This window comes from Amphibalanus amphitrite, unplaced genomic scaffold (genome assembly GCF_019059575.1).
Source record: "Amphibalanus amphitrite isolate SeventyFive unplaced genomic scaffold, NRLGWU_Aamphi_draft 000170F_arrow, whole genome shotgun sequence".
Classification (NCBI taxonomy): domain Eukaryota; kingdom Metazoa; phylum Arthropoda; class Thecostraca; order Balanomorpha; family Balanidae; genus Amphibalanus; species Amphibalanus amphitrite.
In genome coordinates this window covers 694,412-719,286 of record NW_024881665.1, presented here as the reverse complement: position 1 = coordinate 719,286, position 24,875 = coordinate 694,412, and the positions used below count along the sequence as shown (strand labels likewise).

The window sequence follows — 24,875 nt, the reverse complement described above, 5'->3', positions numbered from 1 at the left end:
TAGTCTTTAAACCTAAAATCGATACCGATATATTTGGCTAGGGTGATCGTTGGGCCATAAAAGCTCCTGATTTGTTCTCGTCTCAGCTCAAGCTACAAAACTTCAGTTCAAAACCCTATGTTAAAAGTGGCATATTTGCTTTAAACGTTGAATGCATCCGACCGAAAAAGGCACGGTAAGAATGTCTACTTTTGGGTTTTCAGTCGGTCAGTCCGTCCCCCCCGTCAAAAATCCGTGGCGGCGCCCCTGCTTCCAGGCGGTGGGGGGGGGCATTTCCCCCCCCTTTAGTTTTTCGATATATATATATATATATATATATATATATATATATATATATATATATATATATCTCGAGAACCGCTGCGCCGATCGTCACCAAACTTTCAGTACCCTCCCGGGAGTAGCTAGCGCACATGCTGACCAAAATTTTTCCAAAGGCTATGATAGGTTGGCCGCTAATGACGTCAGAGTGACGTCATTTCTGCCATTTTCGACCCAAAAAAAAGGTTTCGCGGGAAGCGCTGTCAGGCCTACAGCTTTAGAGATACAGAAAAATATTTCGACATAAAAGGTGTGTAATTAAGAGGGCTACAAAACTGCTATTTCGGTTTTTTTTAATTTTTTGGATTTTGACCCCCCCCCCCCAAAAAAAATAGATTTTTTGAATATTATACCCGAAAAATCCAAAAAGTTTTTTGAATTTCGAAAACACCGGAATATATGTGAAAGTCCCTAACGCTTTCTATCTACATACCAAATTTGAGATCGATACCTCTTTTTTTGCCAAGTTATAGCGAAAAAAAACTGTTCAAAATTGATGACGTCAAATTTTCAAACTCGATTTTTAGCAATTCTAGACCTGGTAGCTCAAAACAAAGACCACCATTAGACTCCCCGTGACGAGCTGCATCGAATGCATAGGGGAGAGTGGGGAAAGATGCCCAGGGTTTTACTATGTCATATATTATTCGAAAATGACGATCGGAAAGCAAAAACTTGGAGTTTCAACGGAAGCCGACATCATTTTTCTCCAAAAATATCACTCTTTCGTGCCTGAAATATTATAACTCTTTTTGCTATTAAGCGTTTTCGTGAAGAAGTGAAAGGGGGCATCTTACCCCACAGGGTGGGAAAGACGCCCCCTGGCGTTGGGGAAGATGCCCCCTGCACTATAAGTGACATAAATGGGCACGTGAATTGCCTGAACGAATCAGTAGTCCCTTCGAGCCTGCAATAGACACCAAACGTCTTCGTAAGGGCCCTCAAAAGTAGTCGTAAGGGGCTTCAGAGGTCATCGTTAGGGCCATCATAGTCCAGCGCGGCCAAACAAGCCTCCGTAGTGGCGTTCGGAGACCACTGTGGGGCCCTTATAGGTCTTCATGATGCTTGAGGGCCCTCGAGCCCATCGTGGGGACCTCAGATGCCAGTGCGGCCCGTGGAGCCAACGTGGGAGCCCTCAAAGGATGTCGTGAGGGGCCCTGGAGCCAATAATGGGGCCCACAGAGGCCGTCGTGAGGGCTCTCAGAGTTAGATGCCGCCCAAAAAGTCGTTGTGTGTGCCGAGAGGCCGGCATGGGGAGCACCCGACCGTACTGGACTCTCAATAATCCCAGATCGGCTTTTGTGTCTCATCACAAGTATGTAATAAATGATTTGACGGGCTGCTTGAAGGACAGTCTACGGATTTAGGGGGGCGTCTTTCCCCATCAGGACAGGGGGCATCTTACCCGAAGGTACCGAAGCTCCATTAAATCATTAAAATTTGTTAGCCATAAAACTACACCCTGAAACAAACTGTTTGGGACACAGTAGGTATACGCATGCTAATGTATCACGACTATAGCAAGGGACGCAAAAATTATCTACTTTCTTTGATATTTACAATGTTTTGACACCAAAATATATTTTGAAAGCAGCAAATAAAAAACATGCAATCACCAGTCAGCCGTTGCCCAACTGAGCTTCGCAAATTTTTGTGCAGTTAACAAGGCAGGCTTCCGCTTTATGCTACGAACATTAATTTCCAGGTTCGATTCTTTATTTCGCCGCTAGAGGGGGTGGGGCGTCTTTCCCACCCTGGGCATCTTACCCCACTCTCCCCTACCCATTTTATGCAAAAATATCAACTTTGAAATTATGACCTTTTTTGACCTGACCTTGACCTGACCTCCACCAGAAAGTGACCTAAACCGTACCTGATGGTCTTATAACCAACACCATTGAGTTGGAAATGAAAAACTGGCCATAAAACATGCATCGCACAACCTTAGTAAAGTTGGGTTCATGTGGTGACCCTTGGTGACCTTTGGTGACCTGACCTGTGAACTGACCTGGTATGACCAGTGACCTCTAATAGCAACATATGTACTAGTACTAGACAACTGACGCCTTATCGCTGATTTTCGACAAAATGCGTTTTACTCGGTGTTATAGCGCTTTCCCCAGAAGCCCCGTGAACTGTGAAACATTTTATCTTTGACCTGACCTGTGACGTCATCGGTGACCCCGAGGTCAATGAAATTTGATTTCCTTCGACAAATTTGACAGGGCTATCGAACGCCGTTTGAATTTTCCGGATCCGTCCAGCAGTTTCGGAGATACGGGGGGGGGGCAAAAAAATCCCCCTTACCGCGCGGAAGGTGGCCGGGAGGCCCACCGCCTGCCGGGTTAAAGGGACTATCCCACCTTCTAAAATGTTGTTAAAACCAGTTAAATTGTGCCCGACTTTATAGATTGGATGACCAGGAACACGGTTCTGGCATTTATTTTTCATTAAACATCTTAGGCTTCCCATATTCCAAGCACAAACTTTCAAATATGTGACGTCACAGCCCAAAATTACCTCCTTCCCCAGGCCACATTACTGTCATAAAGCTGATTCTTTTTACTCTGTAGGCACCACAACAAAGTTCAGACCAAGTTTTAAGCGATTTTTCAACGAACAAACCCATTTAAATCAGAATGACTAAACGAGGTGACGTCACACTAACGGTCGCTCCATGTTGAAGATAGGGTCTTGTACAAGGCCCATTTTCAAATGAAGGGAACGAATTTCTTCAACACCAAGAGGCCGCGGGGGTTGCAACCTAGATAGATAGTGGTTTCTGAACCTCGCCGCAAACTTGGCTATCTCAACTCAAACCCCATGTTAAAGGTGGGATAGTCCCTTTAATATAGCTCACTTCAATAAGTGAAATAGCTTCCAGCAAAGATACCTAATCTTCGTGACCTTGGCCTTGGAGCAGCCTTGTATCGTAAGATTAACCACAAATAGGGGCCTGATAAGCTTCAAACATTTCAAAACATCTTGAAATTTAGTATACAAGATACACGAAAATTGCAAAGTTTGATGTCAATTTTGAACATGACCTTGACAATGACCTTGAATGTTGAGCACACCATCGGAATCATCAGACTTTCGCTTTTCGTTTCACACCCATTTTAGCCGGTTTTGTGCATCCTGCCGTCCTCTAGAACACTTACTTTGATATCACTACACACGTGCCGTTTTTTGCCTTTGGCTTGACCTCTGACGTTGAAAATCGACCTGAGGTCAAAAAGTTTTGGTGCTTTGGAATTTGCTCATAACGACCTTTCGTTTGCTACCGCTTTTGTTTTTGTAGCTTCTTTATTTACGGAGTTAGACGGGGTGGGGGGGGGGGGTTCGAAGAACGCTCCCCGGGCTGCGGTGGTTGGGATTACTCCCCGGGCCCGGCCGGATGAATTTGACACAAACATAGGAGTAAATCATATAGTTACATCATGCCGGTTATGTGCGTAAGTACATTTACAGCAGTGCCATGAAATGACACTTATTTTCTCATTTATGGTTTGAAAATAATCATTCACATAACAAAAAAATCATAAGGTCTATCAAAAGCTACTTTGTCTCAGCACAAGGAATGAGGCTGTAGTCAACCTTATTGAAATATCGAAGCTTCCATATGGTAACTCCATCAGAACAGCCGTCAGAAGACGACTATATGATTTAAACGATCCTGATGAGACCGGTTACATACGACATATCAGGATCTGAGCCTGATAAGTATGTACGTGTATGTTCTTTTCTTTTCAGGAATATGAGTCAGATATATTTGTCTTCAGTCTTTGTTTTGTTATCAGTCCAGTCGCAGCGACATTCATCAAGTCGTTAGTGGTGAAGGACCTCTCACTGATATGAGAGGACCTCATCCACCGGTGACCTCAGTGACAGTGGTGACCTCGGCTAACACTTTTGCAACATCCCACTCGATGGCAGCGTTATGTAGACGTGTTTCAATGATCGCTAACCAGTAGAGTGTTGGTCCGAGCGACGGGCAAAGTTCGGCGCGCCTCCCCGGCAGTCACTGACCCGCCACCGTCGTGGCCGGCGTGCCGCCCATGACGCCGATACCTGTGCGTTGAGTGTGTGGGGCGGAGGGGGGCGCTATCGGCGGCTGTCTCGGGGCCGCCGTCGCGGCGCCCGGCCGACCATTGACGCGCGCTGCTCGGTGCCGGTCGGTCAGCTCGTCGGAGGCGCTGCCCTGGGCCGCGCAGTCCTTCTGGAGCGACCCCCGCCGGAGTCGGACGACGCCGCCCCTCCCCCTGTCCCCTCCCTGCACCCCGCCCACCCCTCACCGACGACCGGCCGAGCTGCCCCCGAGCCGTGAGCGCCGCGCCAGCTGCAGACCGTCACACCGAGAACCGGTCAGTACCACCACTTCAAACTTACTAATTCAGTGTTGTCATACGTCCTATAGCTACGTAGTTTGACTTGTCATGAGAGGCTTATAAGAGAGATGTAGAATCAGCTTGTGTCAGGGCCGTGATCCATTTAGGCTATGGCACTCCGAAGAAGGGCGACGCTTCTTCCTAACTCGGCTCCTCCTGACTACGACACGACAACCGGTGAAAGGTGTCAAAGCCGTCAAAAATCAATACGAAAATTCCTAAGCGATTTTTATTTCGGGTGAAAATTTAGGACACTACAAGTCATCGAAGATTAATATTTTTGTCAACTAAATACACATGTAATCGTCCATAGCTGGCAAACTATTCGAGCTAAACATCGCTTAACCCTCGCCCTGGCAGGGGGAGGGGTCGATGCGACCCCCCCCCCCTAAGGTTTTTCTTTTCGAAGTAGCGTAAATATTTGCCAAATTTGGCACAGCCCATGGGGCAACCATTTTACATATGACCTGAAAATTCAAGGTCCAGGTGACCTTGGGTCAGGTCAACAGGTCAGAAAAACCGGTACAAGGTCATGGTCAAATTTCAATTTTCTTTTTGCACCTGTCCAGCTCACAGTTTGAACTGATTTCCTTCAAACTTTTAGGGTGTGCTAAGTTCACCGAGTTGTATAACATATAGTTCGGGTTTTTCAGGTCACTGACCTGAGGTCAGTTGGAGGTCATTACGTCGTAATGCTAAGCCTATGGGAAAATACTAAATTCGGAAAATACTGGAGATATCCGCTTCGTTCTATCACTTTTGTGCTTTGAAACCACAGAACAGCAGGCCACTTGGTGCTTCTTTGTTTGGTGTACTTATCCATGGGTCAGGTCAAATGAGGTCAACTGAGGTGAAATGACGTTTTTGCCAATAACTTGACACATAATGGCGCTAGAGCTTAAAAATGGTGTCATTGTGTTCCTCGCGATCAGCCGAATCGAATGATATGAGATATGATGCAATTTGGTTAACTTGAACGTAATTAATTAATTAAAAGTCTACTTAAAAATTAAGAAAAACTTTAAGTACATTTAAGCAAGCTAAAAAGTACATCATTCGACGCGCCTTGACGTTCTGAGTTCACTGGTGCTTTTCTTTTTGCTCTATCTTAATTAGATCAAAAGTTATAAGCGAAAAACTTTTGACCTGTTTTTAGCGAAATTTTTACATTTATACCCCCAAAAAACCTAAATATTGACCTAGAGCAACCAACTTTGCACAGGGGCGAGAACTCCAGGGTTCCCACCTACCTACCAAATTCGGTGTTTCTAGGTGCCATAGGAGCCAATCGCAAGGGGGGGTCGCATCGACCCCCCCCCCTGCCAGGTCGTGTTATGAAAAATGCCCTCTGCCAGGGCGAGGGTTAAGGGACCTAAGTGCACGCATACCGACACTTCGCTAAAGGGCTCTCAGAGTTGAGCTATGGTTGACGGTTGTGCCTCCACTTTCTAAATCCTTTTTTTCTAATTAACTTACTTTGGATTGTTACGGTGTCTCCTTTTGACTGTGCCGTGTTTGACCTGTCGAATAAATCATCAACTAACTTTGAAGTGTCGTCTGAATACTTAACCCTTGCCGGACCTATTGGTTTTCTACATACGCGCCGGCCGAGGGGGGGCGGGTACGACCCCCCCCCCCCCGCCGTTTCGCCCCTAAAAGAGCTAGAGCATCGCGAAAAAAACGAGCGCGTCATTACGAGACGCAGCAACTGGTACCCGATTTTAAGGTCTCGGGTGAACCGGTGACCTCTGAGGTCAGGTCAAGTGGGCCGAGGCACGAGTTCAGTTTTGATGAATAACTTCGCGAAAAACGGCCGCAGAGCCGCGATTTTGGCATTATCGTATTTGCCTCGCTCAGGCGCGTCGAATGGTATACGTTGTATTCGGGTGAGGTCAACTTGAGATGCTAACCTCGGGTCAAGGTCAGGTCAGAGCCCCTCAATTCACGAAATGGGTCGAATGAGGTCATATCGCAACTTATTCGACTCGGCAGGTTTTCCTGAGTCCACTGGTGGCTTTCCGGACTCGCTAGATCAGGTTGATGGACAGTTGTTGACGAAAAACTGTTTGACCCTAGTAACGTCATAAAGGACGTCATGCAAGGTCAAATATGCAAAAGCAAGCATTGCACCTTGCAAGGAGTGCAAGAAATCACGATTCCGTGTGCTTAAGATAGTTTGAGATCGTTCCCGGTGCTCAAATAGCAGTTTTCATTTTATCCATTGACTTATTATCTAATGGTGAGGTCACATGACCGACCTGACCTCATGTGACGTTTAGGAAAAATCCGATACCTATACACAAGCTGTGAGGCCTCTGGAGGATACTACGTCGTGTAGGTTTCATCTCCCTGTGAAAATTCCTCTGGCACTGAGCGTGTTGTGACGATAGGCGTTATCACAAGTGTATTCGCGGCCATTGGGGCGACGTAAGAAAAGAAGAAAACAACTGGTCCCTTATCAGTTAGCATGCACCTTTTCCTTGATATGTAGATAATAGGGTTGGGACCTATCTGCATGCTCTGTATGTTTTGGTAAAATAAGAAAGCTCAGAATTTTTAATGATTTAATTTAAAATCAATTTGTTAAAAAAATGCCTAGTTAGCTCAAAAATTAATTAATTGTGACTGAAAACAACTTGCTTCTGATTGGTCGGGCTAATCATGACGTCACATGTAGGTATATAGCTGTCTGTATATTTGGCGCAGTTGAGGCATACATTTTCTATGTATTTCCCTATGGTAAATCGGAGTGATTGGTCGTTTATTCAGTGTCTCTTTATTTTGCGCTGGTATTGCGTGGCTAAGAAGTTTTATCAAGAATGACATATACTAAAATGTTCCTTTAATAGTGGAGCTTCAATATCTGTGAGTTTTATTGGCAAGCGAAAACTGATTTCGCTGTTATTTTATCTGGAAATTACTCATTTTCTAGGTCAATATTCAAAATATTTTACGGGAACAAGTTGGCACTTCTCTTGATTTTTGCACTCAAATCGCGTGCGATTCAATTGTATTGGAACTTGCAAAGAAGCTTGGTGATTAATTAACTGCGTTGCGTTGTTATGGCACTGTTTGCAAAGCATGGATAACGAAACTGCCAAAGACTTATAGCAATGCCTCAAGTAATACGTAGGAGGGACAGAATTCAGAGTCTGATCGAGAAGAATCGGTGCAAATGCTACGAGGACCAGGCAGCTCTGATACGATGGCTAGTCGTCTCACTCCATTAGACCAGCTGATTCCTGACAGCACCGACTCAGATGCAAAGGAAGATGGAGCTCATCTTCCAAGCCAGAAACCAGTTCTTTGATGGAAGATGTGATACTGCCTCTGTCTCTGCTTTGTTGGCCACTTTGGACGGGGCGGAGCTCCGCTCCTTGCGTGAGCGGCTATTCGCCTGTCATCAAGAAATAGTTCCTTCGTTTGCTGGCCGTTCCCTGATTAGGTGCAATACGGGGAGCTGTAATCAGGGAAGTAACTTTCCATATGAAAGGGGTGCAGGTGCACCCCCGTCCCCCATCCACTAGAAGTGCACCCCCATAGGCTAAGCGGCGCCCCACACGCCGCCCCACACCGATTAGCTCTAGAGCAGATGGCGAGGGTGATTTCCCGGCTACATGCCATCTCGGCGTCGTGATGCTTGTGGGCTTGGAAAATGTCCAGAGGGTAGTGTAGGGGTAGGGTTGAGCTCAATAAGGTCCTTACATTTGAAAGGTTTGAACAACCCGCAATCAGCACAACATACCACAAGTTAAATAAAAAACTACCAAACTCCGCCCAACTAATATTAATAAACATTACAGCCAAACTAATGGTCTAAATAAAAATATATCTCAAATCCTAACAGTTCTCGCGGGTGATGGCTCCATGAGTTGCTATTATCCAAAACAGATGCAAATAAACATGTTTGTATGTTATATGTATGTATGTTTGTTTTAACCCTCGCCCGTATAGGGGGATCGAACGGACCCCCCATGGTTTTTCGCGAATAACTCGCGTAAAAAGCGGCCGATCGCAACGAAACTTTCAGTACCCTCGCGTTAATCAATTTTACACCTACCCTGAAAATTTCATGACCCTGACCCTAATGACCTTTGACCTGTGACCTACTTTTCGAGACCATGTTTGGCCGGAATCGCGATTCGGCGTATGTCGGCTCGCATTAGCCGCGCGTTTGCAGTCTTTTCGTGGTCTCAAGCGTTCAAACATGTGATATGATGTTGCCCCCATGCATTAGGGTGGGTGTCAAGGTCACCTGAAGGTCAGGTCAGGTCATTGACCTTTGGTGACCTCGGTTCACTTTTTCGAGTTTTACATGTTTCTAGGCCAGTTTTTGGAGCTGAATTCGAATTTAGCAACCATATGAACATTTACGAAGTAGTTTTGGTGCCTTCGTAACATGTTACGAAGCTGTCAGAGACGGTTGACACCTACTAGGAATACCCGGCAGGACCCCTACTGGTTGACCTGACCTGACCTGACCCGACCTGGACTAAATGCATGAAGACATCATCTGTGATCAAAACTAACATGATATTCGTGATCAGCGCCCCGGAAAATCCCATAGCAGCCACACTTTACGACGTTCTAACAGGTCCCGATTTTCCGACTTTTGGGTCATTGACCTGACCTGCAAGGTCAACCAATGACCTAGGACCTTAAAATTAGGTATCATCGGCTTCCTCTCGTCACGGGCAACACGCTCGTTTTTTCCGCGAAGCTCTAGCTCGATCAGGGGCGAAACGGCAAGGGGGGGGGGTCCAACGGACCCCCCCCCCCCTTATACGTTCGTGGCTGGAAAAACACCAATACGGGCGAGGGTTAAAAACGTTGCAGCGGCGCTGGGAACTGCAGTCTTAGATCTGGGTATGTTTAGCATCTGCAACTCTTCATATACACATTAACCCCATTTCGGACGGGGGAGGCCTTTCAGGATTTTCTTGTACAATTGTCAAACGCCGCGAGACATTCAGCTCATATTTGGTGACTTGTCCTAAATGCTCATTGCGCACATCTCAGCAAAAAAAAAAAAAAAATGCCGGGTCAGGTCAGGTCAGGTAACCAGAGCGGGTTTGTTGACCCCACCTCAGAAAAGTTTGCAATCACGTCAGAGCTTGAGTTTTTCACGAAGTTATTTCCTCTCATCAAGTCTTCAAAACAGTACTTGCAGTAGGTATGTGTCGTTTGTATATCTCAGAATTTTTTATCTGTGACCTGAGGTTAGGTCAGAGTCGTGACCTTTACATTGCAAGCCTATGAAAAATATTGAAATGCGACCTGCCTCGAGTAAACGAGTCAAAACCGCCCAATTCTTTAAGAATTATGACAAATTATCTAATCTGTAATGATCCAGGTGCCATTTACTGACAGGGACACCGGAGAGGGTTATCTGAGGGCGAGATCATGTGAGGTGATATCTACCAATTACCATACATCAATGCTCACAATACTTACAATATTGACAATGCTTACAATGCTGTTACAATACTTACGATGAGACCAGCAAGCACTCTGCCGTTACAGTTCAAACTTCTGTTTCGAAAACCGACGTTACACACATTCGCTGCCAGCATAACATGTATTGTTTGACAGTAACAAAATACAATTGACATCTGAACCCCAAACGGACCGCCATCCACTCAAATTTTATAACCCTGACCGGTCAGGGGGCGAATGGAGGTCATCTCCTGGGCATTACACTCAGCCCTTGCACAAAATATCTCACCTCACACTTCACAGTGATCATTACAATATCTCCGACTTGATAGTGGATTTCAAAGTACTTGCATCAGCTCTTCTTGCTATTGCAGACGATCATCTCCTCAGGGTGATGTTGTTCGGGACATAAACGAAGATCGTTTTCGGAGTTTCATAAGTGCTACTGCAACAGCCTGGCACAAAACAGGACTTGTACGCTTTTCTCTGCACTTTGCCCGTCAGTAGGGTAAGGTGCCTAATTAGCGACCCCCTTAATTTGAACCGTCATTGCTCACGCTCTGTGGGTGCCACTGTATTACTGGCTTGATTTTCGGAGAGATCGTTCATTTTTCTATTAAAATATAGTCATTTTCTGCCCCAATATTCACTAACTTATTTGTAGTGTGCATTTTGGCAAACCATTGCAAAAAACGCTAATAGGGAACTCTTCCCGATTAGCGACCGGGGAGGGTCGCTAATAAGTCTATGGGTTTCCCCATATTAAAAATGGCAAAAAATGCGACGCCTGAAAAGATGAAATATGATCTCAAAAAGGTAACCTATACGCAAAGCACTCAATCACTCGAACATGCACGTTTATCCAACACATTTACGTAAGTAAAAACTGATCACGTGATGCACTGAAGGCGAAAAGAAGGCGGAAACCCAAATTTTGCGGGCTATCTCGTATGATATTCGAGGTCCGCGCTGAATTCGGCACTCCTGCAGTCGGTGACGACATTTGGTATCCCCTGCCACACATTGCAAGCTTCAGCAACATCTCATTTTCATTTCTCTCTTTTCCCCTTTCTTTCCCTTCTTGAGCTATTTGCGACCATGTCAGGCGCAAATAGGAAATATGAGTTGCGACACATTTTTAACCGCCATGCTGTGCACAGTTGAGCGATTCACTATGGGAAAACGGCAATCAATTGAAAAAGGAATGTCGATTCAGAATAAAAAAGGTGCATCATCCTAATGTGCATCGCTTTTCATCAGAGAGGGCCCAAACACACACGTTTTGGATAAGAAACTCGTCATTTTTATTTAAACTCACCTGAAACGGCCCACCAGAAACATCGACGACCGGAAAATAATTTAATTTGCTAACCAAAGTATGGCTGACTTTTTGACGATGTTTTTACCCCGTTTTCTCCTGCCAGTTTTTCTGTAGGGTGGTAGGTCGCAAATCGGAAAGGGTCGCTAATTAGGCACCTTACCCTATATCACAAAATAATTGTTTAGAATCCATCTTACGCTTCTTTCACAGTCTCCCTTGCCACCGTAGGGCGTAGATAGGTTGCTGTTGCTGGTAAGTTAGGGCACGGTAGATAGAAATTACCTCGGTTCTCAACGCCTTAATTTATTTTTATGAAAAAGAACAAAACAATTATTAATAAGATTAGAGAAATTTTAAAATTTTAATTGTAAATTAGGCCAAATGCGTATTGGAAAGGCTTTTGCCCTTCAGCATCTTCCGATTCATCATGTTTTTCATTTGAAAATTCGAGGTTCACAAAATGTTTACCACGCGCTCAATGTTAAATGGGAACAGTACACGCAGACGCATCAATTTTTGACACTGAACCTTTCATTCGTGAATGCTTTAGCATAATTTAAAGCTAAAAACAGCGCGAATGGCAGAGTGAAACAAACAACCTCTTTCACATATAGAAATAACATGTAATCGGTGGTGCGCCAGATGCGCCATTATTTGTCAACCGCAGAAGGTGACATGTGACGTAACAGCCATCAAGAGCGTCTTTTTCAAGAACTTTAAAAAATATGTTTTCTATCTGTCTTCCCCCATTTCTCTCAGCATAATGCTTTTATGAGGAAACTGTATGCACCATAAATTCTGCAAAAATAGTCTGATCATTTCTATACATTCTTCAAAAATCGAGTTCCCAGCCCCATTTACCATTCATTGTTAGAGAAAATTGCATTTAAAATCTTCCATTTATACTTTATCATCGCTTGCACAATATGTTCTTTTACTAAGCTGGAAACACTAATTAGAAATAGTTCCCGCATCATCGCCAAGAACAATAGGAAAGGCTTGAAGTGAATATAATAATTTAAACGGTTTTGTAATCTATGTGAAGACACTTCTAAAACTGCCTGTAGAAATATTGAAGGCAAAAGTTCAACCTTTTCACAGGACGGATGTCTATAAACCTATTCAACGTGTGACAACTCAGCCGGTATTTCGTCGCCTACAGCCCAGCTTTCCCTAGTGACCGATAGAGGCGCTCCTATCGATGTCCGCCCGTGCCGCCTAACGAAGTTGCGACAGTTGAAGACCGTGCAGAGGCTCACATATGACGTCATCCACATCAACCACATTTCCAGGATAGGTCAGTGACCTGACCTGTCCTGGAAATGTGGTTGACGTCACAAGATCCGGCTTGAGTCAAAGGTCAGGTATGCCAGCTCTCTATTTCCGGTATGTTCGGAGCTATTGTACTAAAAAGAACCTATGGGGGCGACACCCCCCCCCCCCCTCTTCTTCCCTTCGGCCGGCGAGGGTTAACCCTCGCATGCGTGCGGCGTTTGCCAGTGTCGGGATGTCTGCAAACAGTGGATGCAAGAAGATCACTCTGTTTATTTTTCACGAACACAGGAATCAATTTACTTCTTGAAAAGTCACGGCTCGAGATAAACTAAATGCAGAGTATGCATGAGTGGCTTTCACCAGGAGAAAGTAAAGAAAGCATATACAGGTGACTTCATGCGGGAGATATCCGCTTATGACATCTCACATCTCCCCCCTAAGACCACCCATATTGCTCCGCTGCCGCTTGGCTGAGCGCTCAACACTGTCACGAGCAAGCTTGTCCATGTTGGCTGCTTTCAGGCGCTCGGAGCGACGCAGCGTCGTCATTTCTTCCACATTGGCGGGACGTGCACTGGCGTCAGCCGTGAGTGTGACGTTGATAGGCTTCAACGACTTGCGGTTTCGAAGGACAAGGCGCCCAGATCCATCTAGCCTCACAGTGTACTGGCGGATGCTGTGTTTAGTCGCCACGATGACCCCTGTCCGTTCCCAACGTCTCGTCCTCTCATCCTGTACACGGACTGCTTGGCCGGCCTGGAGACGAGGGAGCGCCGGCATGACTGACTGAGCCGCGCGCGTGATCCGCTCTGCCATCCTCTCCTCCCTCTCAGCCAGGTAATCGGTCCAGTGCTCGGCGACCTGCAGGTGTACCTTGGCCACGGGCACGCCTCCTCGCAACTGACGACCCATCAGGAGCTGGGCCGGCGACTTGTTACCGTCTCGAAGAGGCGTGTTGTGGTACTGGATAAGCGCTGCCACAGCCGCATCCGTGTCCACAGTACCACGCGCTGACATGTTGTCCCGAAGGATAGTCTTGGCTGATTTCACCGCCGCCTCCGCCCTGCCGTTGGACTGTGGGTAACCAGCGGACGACTGACGAATGGTTACTCCCCATCGAGCTAGGAAGGAGCGCATATCAGCGCTCACTAGGCTGGCTCCGCCGTCCACAGAGAGCTCCTCGGGGACTCCACTCTCATGGAAATAGCGTCTGAGCAGCGTGACGAGTTGCCTGGTCGTCGTGGTGCAGAGGAAATCAAGCTTGATCCAGCCAGTGAGTCGGTCTGCGTAGACTAGGTAGTGGTTCCCCCGGATCTCGAACAGATCGGCGACCACGCGCTGGAACGGGTAGTCCGGCGGCGGTGTCATGATCAAGGGCTCGCTGGCCTGAGACGGTGCATGGCGGTCGCACTCAGTGCAGTGGGCTCTGCTGCGATGAATATCCGCCTCGAAGCCGGGCCAATAGACCGAGGCTCTGGCGCGCCGCAGCATACTGTCAGCACCTTGGTGGGCTGCGTGCAAGTTCCGGGCCACCTGTTTGCGGAGAGACACGGGTATCACCAGTCGGAGTGGGCCGTCTTCGAATGAGTAACAGATCAATCCGTCTGCTATGCTCAATCTATCTCTAACTTTGTGAAATGTCTTCATCTCTCCGGCTTCCTGAGTCGGGCTAGCCGGCCAGTTGCCCGTCTGCACTCGCTGTCTCAATTGCAAGTAGCCGTCCCACTCAGAAAGTTCAGTTTACCGGCTGTTGGCCGTGGCTGACACTGGCGCGGAGTGCTGCGTCGCAGGACTGGATCAGATGCGCGCTCTTCACCTGACCGAGGGCAACATCGATCCGGCTGACGCCAATCTCCGGCACGCCGGTGGCGGCGCACTGAAGGTGCTGGGTTCGAAAACCTGTCACCTGCGCGTAGGGGACCGAGTGACCACTGAGCTGGTCTTCTTCGTCAGGGGTGTGAAGAGGCTTTTCCTGTCAATTGGAGCCTGCAAATCACTAAATCTCGTGCACGCCAACTTTCCACACCACACCCGGAGCCCATGTACCGACGCGGTCGTGAAGAACGTGACGACTGGAGATTTCGAGGTGCGCGGACCGCGTACATCACAGGCCGCAAATGTGCAGACCGGAGAGAATCCAGCGGGTGTGGGACTACCCAAGAGACCGAATCGTCTGCCGTTCGCTCCGTCCGAGGCTAATGTGCCTCAGCTGGAGGAATACCTGCGTCAGAGTTTCGCAACCACTGCATTCAACAATGAGGCCACCCCGCTGCCGGCCATGAAAGGGCCGCCTCACACCATCCACTTGCTGCCCGGTGCTGTGCCATACGCCCGGCACACACCCATCCCAATCAGTAAACACTGGGAGGACGAGGTGAAGGCCCAACTGGACGAGGATGTGAGGAGGGGAGTCATCGAGAAGGTGCCGGCTGGCGATCCTGCGGTCTGGTGCGCGCCGATGGTAGTGGTGGCGAAGGCTAACGGACGACCGAGGCGAACAGTAGATTTTCAGGAGCTGAATAAGTTCTGTCGCCGTGAAACCCACCACACAAGGCCGCCTTTTGATATGGTCTCTTCAGTGCCCAACCACACCTACAAGACCACGCTCGACGCATTCTGGGGCTTCCACCAAGTCCCCCTAGCGGAGGAGAGCCGGCCGCTGACCACTTTTATTACACCGTGGGGCCGGTACAGATACTTGCGGACTCCGATGGGCCACATATCAGCCTCCGATGCCTACACCAAGCGGTACGATGACGCAGTAGTCGACATCCCAAGGAAATTTAAATGTGTGGACGATGTACTTCTGCATGACAAGAGCATCGAGGGCGCCTTCTGGCACTGCTGGGATTACCTGACCCGGTGCGCTGAGGCTGGTGTCACACTGTCACCGGAGAAGTTCCGCTTCTGTCGGGGCCGCGCCATGTCGGGATGTCTGCAAACAGTGGATGCAAGAAGATCACTCTGTTTATTTTTCACGAACACAGGAATCAATTTACTTCTTGAAAAGTCACGGCTCGAGATAAACTAAATGCAGAGTATGCATGAGTGGCTTTCACCAGGAGAAAGTAAAGAAAGCATATACAGGTGACTTCATGCGGGAGATATCCGCTTATGACATCTCACAGCCAGCTTCTAATGTGTAGGGGGGTCGGTTGGACCCCCCCCCCCCTGCCGTTTGGCCCCTGATCGAGCTAGAGCTTCGCGGAAAAAAACGAGCGTGTTGCCCGTGACGAGAGGAAGCCGATGATACCCAATTTTAAGGTCCTAGGTCATTGGTTGACCTTCCAGGTCAGGTCAATGACCCAAAGTCGGGAAAATCGGGACCAATTAGAAAGTCGTAAAGTGTGGCTGCTAAGAGGTTTTTAGGGGTGCTGATCACGAATATCGTGTTAGTTTTGATCACAGATGATGTCTTTAAGCATTTAGACCAGGTCGGGTCAGGTCAGGTCAGGTCACCCAGTAGGGGTTGTGACGGGTATTTGTAGTAGGTACGTGTCAACCGCCTCTGACAGCTTCGTAACATGTTACGAAGGCACCAAAACTACTTCGTAAATGTTCAAATGGTTGCTAAATTCGAATTCAGCTCCAAAAACTAGCCTAGAAACATGTAAAACTCGAAAAAGTGAACCGAGGTCACCCGAGGTCTCCAAAGGTCAGTGACCTGACCTGTCCTTCAGGTGACCTTGACACCCACCCTAATGCATGGGAGCAACATCAAATCACATGTTTGAACTTTTGAAACCACGAAAAGCTTGCAAACACGCGGCTAATGCGAGCCGACATACGCGGAATCGCGATTCCGGCCAAACATGGTCTCGGAAAAGAGGTTACAGGTCAAAGGTCATTTGGGTCAGGGTCATGAAATTTTCAGGGTATGTGTAAAATTGATCAATGCGAGGGTACTGAAAGTTTCGTCGCGATCGGTCGCTTTTTACGCGAGCTATTCGCGAAAAACCATGGGGGGGTTCATCCGACCCCCCCCCCCTACACATGCGAGGGTTAAATCACAAGCTGAGACAGCATGAACTGCTCAGAAAAGGTCCTGACTCGTCTATCTATCGAACTCTACCAAGACTATCAACGGAAAACACTTCGATAAATCAAAGGCCAAAGGGACAACACGGAAACTGATGAAAGCTGGATATGCCCATGGTCCTAAATGAGATTGCAATGAAGGAACACTTTCTGCCAAACTATACAAGCATACTTATATCTATGCCTTATACAATCTTCTATATAGGTGCCGTTCTTTTTGTTGTTTTCTTTTTTATTGCTTCTATTCTATCATATGTTATTTTTTCTATTTCATTTTATTTTATGTTATCTTATTTGATTTTTGCTTAACACAATAATTTTCCATCACTCTGACATGTCTCTAAGACAATTTGCGGTCACAACAATGATAGCAGCCTAAGGATGACCAAGCATGACGTAAGTGGCATAATGTGGCGCGGGGTCACTGTGCAATATTCTAATTCGGCCGCGCCGGGCCGGTGCTCTGAGATTCCGCGCCGGGCCGGGGGGTCTGAACACCCCCCCCCCCCTTCTAACTCGGCTCCTGGGCCACGTAGTGACACGCGAAAAGCGGCAATCGAAAGAACGTCCAAATTAAGGACAAAAACACTTCAGTCATTTTTTGGGTCAGGTCAAAGGTCAGGTCACCAGAGGTCACCAAAGGTAAAATGTTGACTATTTCAACATTTTGAAAACTGCCGACGGCTATCTCAAGAACCGATAGAGCTACAGCGCCGTAGAAAAGCGCATTCGATAGCCCTTTTACATACCTTTCTGAGCAATGTTCTCAGATTTGACCTCAGGTCAACGGTTTAGCCCCCAGAGGGCAAAAACTCCAAAAATAGCCGATTTTACGGAAAAGGTTTTGGGCAATAACTTTTGACTCGAAAGACCTATGACATTACTTTTGCCAGCGTCGTGTTCCTCTCGTCAAGACGCGTCGAATGAACTATAATTTGACCTTGAAAGGTCAACTTGAAAATTTGACCTCAGGTCAAGGTCATGACATGACCGGAAAAGGTCATGTTGCATATCAGTCGATCCGCAACGTCGAGCCGAACACATCTAAGGCGTTTTCAGCGCTCTAGCACGCCTCTATCAGAAGTTATTAGCAAAAAACTGTTAGATTCTGTTCGTGACCTGAGATAACATCGGGGGCATAACGGGGGTCACAGTTGCCATTTTCTGGTTCAGTGTGTCAATTTTACCTACATCTCGATGTTTGAGAGTGTCTAGAATAGCGTTCGTGCAAAACAGACGCTTTTCAATTTTCTCCCATTGACTTAAAATGGAGAGGCCGCAAAATTGACCTAACCTTAGGTCACCGATATCAAAATTCCAAGATATACATTTTACAGATAGTATTGCTTTAACACGCGCAGTGGAAGGGTTGCGAGTACTACGCCCAGTGGAAGGGGGGCGGATGTCGCCCCCCCCCCTAAGATCTCAGCTCCCACTGGAGCTAGAAAGACGAAATTTGGAGGGTAGGTGGGGGCCCAGGGGAACTCTGTTGTGTGTGAATTTCATGACCCTAGGTTAATATCTTCAAGGTCAAATGAGGTCAAAAGTGGTCAAATCTTCCATATTAGCGACTTTTTTGCGTTTACACGCCGATAACTCAAAAAGTTACTGGCCGATTTTCTTTTTTCTTTCACTGTACGAAAGAACATACATTTGTGAGTAAGTATGGTGAATTTCTTGTCCAACAATAAATATGGCAGTTAGAAGCCTGCTAAGCGTAAGATGTCGCCGGCTGAAGCGGGATCGGCGGACGCGGGAAACACGGCAATCACAATTCTGTGTTTACACACTCATAACTCAAGTTGTTACCGGCCGATTTTCAAAAAATTTTTACCATAAGATTGCCTGTACATTTCTTAGTCTTCTCACAAAATTTGACGCGAATCCAACATAATCAGCGGTAAGGAGCGCGATGTAAAGACGGAACCGTCCCGCCCCGGCACAGTCTACAATTCAGGCGGCGCGTAACGGCTAGCACCGGCCGCCGCGCCCCCGCGCCGCCGCGGCGGCAGGATGTTTTGACTTTACACCGCTATTACTAGAAAAGTTGTGACCCGATTTTTTTATTTCTTGCACGAGAAGATCTGCAGTTCAATTCTGGACAGGTAGCCAAAGTTTCACATTAATATCATGTTTGCGGCGCGAGTTATTGGCGAAAAACAGGAGGGGTGGGCGAAATCCGCCCCCCCCCCCCTTCCACTGCGCGTGTTAATCAATCGCTGAAAGTTTCAAGGCAATCGTTCAGTCGGTGTAGCTATGACGAGCATTCTTATTTTTTCTGAGGTGAGGTCACTTGGCGTGACCTGGTGACCTGACCTAAGGTGACCTGGGTCTGAAATTTTCACAACATGTGCGGAAAAGATGCACAAATAGGTGTGCCAAAAACCACAGGGAGGGGTGTTCAAACACCCCCCCCCCGGCCCGGCGCGGGTTAAAAGTTTAGAAAGAAGAATGGTCAAAATCAAGGTCATGTCAAAATGGCTTTCGCAAGGGAGAGCAAGACTGTCATTTTCCCCTATTGACCTATAATGGAGCGATGCCAAAATTGGCCTGACCATGAGTCACCATCCACCGATGTTGAAAATATCCGTGAATTCAGGTCAATTTTTGGTCAGTCCTGTCGTTTTCACTTGACGCTGAAGCCGAAAGTTTTTATCGTTCGGTGCTCGTTTTCTTGTCCCATCGATTGCCGATTTAAAAAGGCACATAAGAGCTCCGAGATTGCGAATAGTTACACTGGTCAGGTGCAAAGCGTTTCGCAAAGAAGTTCTATATAAGCGAGTGATTACTAATATATATATATATATATATATATATATATATATATATATATATATATATATATATATATATATATATATATATATAGGCATATATCGACACGCTCTACAAGATTCATTTCCCGTCGTATGCTGATGCAGAAATGTAGCACTGCGCGCCAAGCTGGTGTGGTAGCATTGACTATTGAGCTACTTACGTTCTAGTCAACTAAAGGGAAGCATATACATACTGTGTTACATACTAGTATACACTGTATTACACTTGAGATGCCTAATATCATCAAGGGCGGATCCAAGGGGGGCCAACGGGGCCATGCCCCCCCCCCAAGACGGTCAAAGGGGGCCATACTATCTTTTGCCCCCCCCCCCAGACATAAGTCAAGAAAACTAAAAAATAAACATTCTCAAAGTTCCTATGCTGAAAAACTGAAATATCGCTTTGATGATTGAGTGACCTTGGGGCAAACGTGAAAAACTCTGCCAACCAGAGTCAAAATGGCCTGTGCCGGCGAAGGTTAACATGTAGGAGAAATTGACATGATATCACATTGTTATTCGCATTCATAGGCACGTGTTCTGTATTGTGTACTGGTTGGTTTTAATTGCAAATTTGTTGGAAACTAAGATTGTCATTAGACACTTTTTTAAAGAAAAAGGTATTTTCAACGTTTGCCATGGCCAAATGTGTGATTCTTGTCAGAAAACTGAGGAATGATCATAACAACACTGAGTATAACTATAATCAACTTCAGCTTGAGAGATTTCAGAAGCTTCTTAATAGCTGAAGCTTATTCATAGTTCATTAACACTATTAAACAGGAGCTTTCTTGTCTCATGCCTGAATGTATATGGATTTAAATCTCGCCCGTATTGGCGTTTTGTCAGCCGCGAACGTATAGGGGGGGGGGGGGGGGGCGTTGCCCCCATTGCCGTTTGGCCGCTGATCGAGCTAGAGCTTCGCGAGAAAAAAAAACGAGCGTGCTGCCCGTGACGAGTGGAAGACGATGATACCCAATTTAAGGTCCTAGGTCATTGGTTCATGGTTGACCTTCCAGGTCAGGTCAATGACCCAAAAGTCGGGAAAATTGGGACCTGTTAGAGTGTCGTAAGTGTGCCTGAGCTTTTCCGGGGTGCTTATCACGAATATCGTGTTAGTGTTGATCCCAGAAGATGTCTTCATGCATTTAGGCCATGGGTCGGGTCAGGTCAACCAGTAGTGGTCCTGCCGGGTATTAGTAGTACGTGTCAACCGCCTCTGACAGCTTCGTAACATGTTACGAAGGCACCAAAAGTACTTCGTAAATGTTCAAATGGTTGCTGAATTCGAGTTCAGCTCCAAAAACTAGCCTAGAAACATGTAAAACTCGAAAAAGTGAACTGAGGTCATCAAAGGTCAATGACCTGACCTGACCTTCAGGTGACCTTCACACCCATCCAAATATGCATGGGACCAACATCATATCACATGTTTGAACGCTTGAAACCACGAAAAGACTGCAAACGCGCGGCTAATGCGAGCCAACATACGCCGAATCGCGATCCCGGCCAAACATGGTCTCGAAAAATAGGTCACAGGTCAAAGGTCACTTGGGTCAGGGTAATTAAAGTTTCAGGGTAGATGCAAAATTGATTAACTCGAGGGTACTGAAAGTTTCGTCGCGATTAGCCGTTTTTACGCGAGTTATTCGCGAAAACCGAGGGGGGTGGGGTCTGTTCGACCCCTCCCCCTATACGGGGGAGGGTTAACAGAGGAAGACACAATTTCCCCTTACCTGTACTTGTTTTTGAAGTGTTTCAAGCGTCATTTTGAGAAGGTGCTTTATTCAGTTAGGGGGTGCATGTGCACCCCTAAAACCCCTAATGCTTCACCATATGTCACTAACTAAACCCACTATTTGAAGTTATACTTAATGACACATTGGTAGACGGTAGTTTTCACTCAACATAGTAGGATAATTAAGCATTAAATGCAAAATTAGAGCTTGAGATTGTCCGGCATTTAGCCCAACAGGATACCTCTTCAATCGTCCTAGCTGAACCCAGCATAAGCTCAGCTTGTCTGAACTCGGACACACCATCAACATTGCCGAGTCTGAATTTGAGCTCGACGCCGGGCCATGGGCCTGAACTTTGTGGTCATGGGCGCGGGAGCTGGGGGTCAGTGGGGGCAGCCTGCCCCCACAACTCTGGGGCCGTTCCTTGACTCAGCTGAGACAAAATATCTCACTTTTTTCAAATGTTTTCGTTTCGTTTTTTTTTTTTCGATGAAAAGGCGAAGGGTGAAAAATAAGTGGCCTAAAACCGGTGAGAAAACTAGATTTTGGGGTATCCTAGGTTTGGCTAGTCCCAACCGGTTGCCCCCCCCCCCCAAGACGGCCGGCTGGATCCGCCCTTGAATATCATAAGCATTCTGATCAGATGCTATTCTATAACTCTTACGTATAGTCAGGCAGCCTAATGCGACCTCTGAAACTATACGTATATGTATGTAAGTGGCAGTATGTGCCCTACACGATGAATGTCCCAAACAAATCCAGCATTCCATACTTCTACTTGGGCTGAAGGGAATGAGCTCTCACAGGAAACGTTTACTGGTAAGCAAACTAAAGCGTTAACGCACTTACACGTATGCGCTTGCGTATGCGTACAGAATGTGGTGCGTTGATGGTACATGATGCTAAATGTCTGCATTTTTTTCAGGAATTCACCTGGCTGACGACGATGGGTCTCACCAGAATGATGCTGGTGACAGTCGTGGTGATGGCTCTTCTAATGGTGAGGTGACACTATTTCTGCCCAGCTGTGTTCAACGACGTATTTACTTTTCATACCCTTTGCGTGCCTGGTTTATCTTTTAATGACGGCTGATGTTTTTACAATTTACTCACTGTTAGGAACCTATGACTCGAAATGTTGAGGCATTTTTATCGATTTGTGCAGTCCCAGCCATGAAAGAAAAAGCCAATGTTTCATGGGTTACCTAAATGGATCAAACGCACGTCTCCGTGGTCTGAAATGTACATATGTCTTTCTCATTGAATGTTGAATTCGGTGTCTTAGTAATTCGGTATATGATACAGTGCTAAAATCCGTCCTGTCCATGCCCTCCTCCCCCCCCAATAAAACTGGAGCTGAGGCCAGTTTTACCAACAGAAAAATAGCCGCTGCCGGAATTCTTTGCCTAAATACCATTTCACATATGGAGTTTAAACGGTAAAACCCTATCCGCTTACGTGCCCATCGCGTTTTTATGTGAAACGTCCCTTAGGCAAAAAATTCCGGCAGGCGGCTATTTTTCTGTTGGTAAACCTGGCCTATGATTTCAATGGCAAAACCAATGGAGGGGGAGGAAACAGGTGGTCTCACCCCAATCTCTATGTTTTTTTATTTATTCGTTTAAAAACTCAACTTCAAATGATGTTTACATTTATCCCAACATTCAAGCCATATAGTTCCTGCCTGTTTTTAATAATAACGATGTGTCTCAAAGTACCTGGATGGCAGATGTAGTATTCCTGTTTTTCGTCAAGTTGCAATTCCTTGGTGTCATTTTACGTCATCACTGAATGAGTAAGGACCTATCTGGAAAACTAACCGATGTGAGGTCGCAGTCATCATATTGATAGTCAACATCCGGTTGACTGGAGATTCCGATAACCTTACCCTTTTCATGTAGCTAATCAGAGTGTTAAACCACGACTCATGCCGGTGGGAATTACGAAAGCATGCCTGTGGCGTGGTCGATAGCAAGGTGTCACAGAGGCCGGCTGGGGCCGGCTGAGGGTCTCCGATAGTGAGATATCGGGAGAGATTGTCTATCTGCGTCAGTGTGCGCCACTGGGAGACAGCGCGGATAGACGGCCACGCAGTTCACCGTGAAGTGTGTACAGATTATTCCGTATAGTGAGGAACTCCTTAAATATCGACAGGACTTGGGACGAGAACAAAGGTCAAGGTTAATAATGCAGCACCGATGTTGTCAGGCAATGATAGCAAAATGATCCGACATCGGTGACAAGTGTCCATGACACGTGAATATGACTGATAGGTACTTGAATTGCGCACATTGCCTGGCAACCGCGTGTCCAACAGCCACAAATACCTATATATTACAATGTGGGCATACGACGTAAAAGAGAACACGATAGACTTCTCGCCGGGGTAAACCGAACGCCGCAATAGTACGAAATAAGCGAAAGAAATAAAATAAGTGCCCACTTTTCGCCGCTACCGATAGGGATTCAGCCGTCAAAAAATATCGAAACTTTGTGTAAAACACCATTTTGTGTAGCATGAAAGGGTTAGGGCGGTAAAACGCGATAGCGTGGCGCCAAATTTAAGTGGGGTAGACAAAAAAAATAGTTCAGCAACTGCGAGATCAATGCCATCTGTAATTGGATACCTACCATAAGCGTAGGAACCATGGGTGCAAGGGTGCAGCTGCACCCACAATATTTATCCAGTGGGTGCAGACAATGTATTCTGCACCCACAATAATCTGAACCAAAAACCCCTTTTTCATCAACACTACTTCCCATGCAGCACGGCAAATTCAGGATATGTTGCCTACTATCCATCTTTCGAAGCATTTGCTACTGTGATCAGTGATGGTCTTCAAAACTTACATTTGTGCTGAAAAAAGGGAAATGGAGCATGTGATTGAACACATACCGAACCGATGACCCACTGTCAAAAATTTTAGCCCGATATCTTCGAAAATGGCTAAGTTGGCCGCTTTTACTTTTTGCGGTAGTCAATATTGACAATATTAGCCCTCGAATGTGTGCAGCGTTTTCCAGCTTCTAATGTGTAGGGGGAGGGGGAGGGGGGTCGGTCGGACCCCCTGCCGTTCGGCCCCTGATCGAGCTAGAGCTTCGCGGAAAAAACGAGGGTGTTGCCCGTGACGAGAGGAAGCCGATGATACCCAATTTTAAGGTCCTACTTCATTGGTTGACCTTCCAGGTCAGGTCAATATTCCAAAAGTCGGGAAAATCGGGACCTGCTAGAACTGCGTAAAGTGAAGCTGTTATCGGGTTTTTCTGGGTGCTGATCACAAATATCTGATGTTAGTTTTGATCACAGATGATTTCTTCATGCATTTAGGCCAGATCGGGTCAGGTCAGGTCAGGTCAACCATTAGGCGTCCTACCGGCTATCCATAGTAGGTGTCAACTACCACTGACGGCGTCGTAGCATGTCACGAAAGCACTAAAACTACTTCGTAAACGTTCAAATGGATGCTAAATTCGAAATCAGCCCTATAAACTACCCTACAAACATGTAAAACTCGAAAAAGTGAACCGAGGTCATCAAAGG

General features: G+C 46.6%; 2 protein-coding genes across 2 annotated transcripts in view; one reads left to right on the top strand and one right to left on the bottom strand.

Annotated features, from left to right (window-relative positions):
• The first annotated feature begins 4,442 nt into the window (after positions 1-4,442).
• LOC122383709 (NPC intracellular cholesterol transporter 1-like) overlaps positions 4,443-24,875 on the top strand; it is a 55,637-nt gene continuing 35,204 nt past the window's right edge. Inside the window, exons 1-2 of the mRNA XM_043370409.1 lie at positions 4,443-4,685; positions 22,260-22,334. Of these exons, the coding sequence (XP_043226344.1) occupies positions 22,281-22,334 (54 nt within the window). The 5' untranslated portion in view covers positions 4,443-4,685; positions 22,260-22,280. The remainder of the gene's footprint in view (positions 4,686-22,259; positions 22,335-24,875) is intronic.
• Positions 13,165-14,109, bottom strand: LOC122383688. The gene has a single exon (XM_043370368.1). It carries the CDS (start codon positions 14,107-14,109, stop codon positions 13,165-13,167), a length of 945 nt encoding a protein of 314 aa, XP_043226303.1.

Bases quoted from the DNA above. Each gene is read 5' to 3' on its own strand.
- LOC122383688 (XM_043370368.1), bottom strand. From the start codon at position 14,109: ATGACACCGCCGCCGGACTACCCGTTCCAGCGCGTGGTCGCCGATCTG.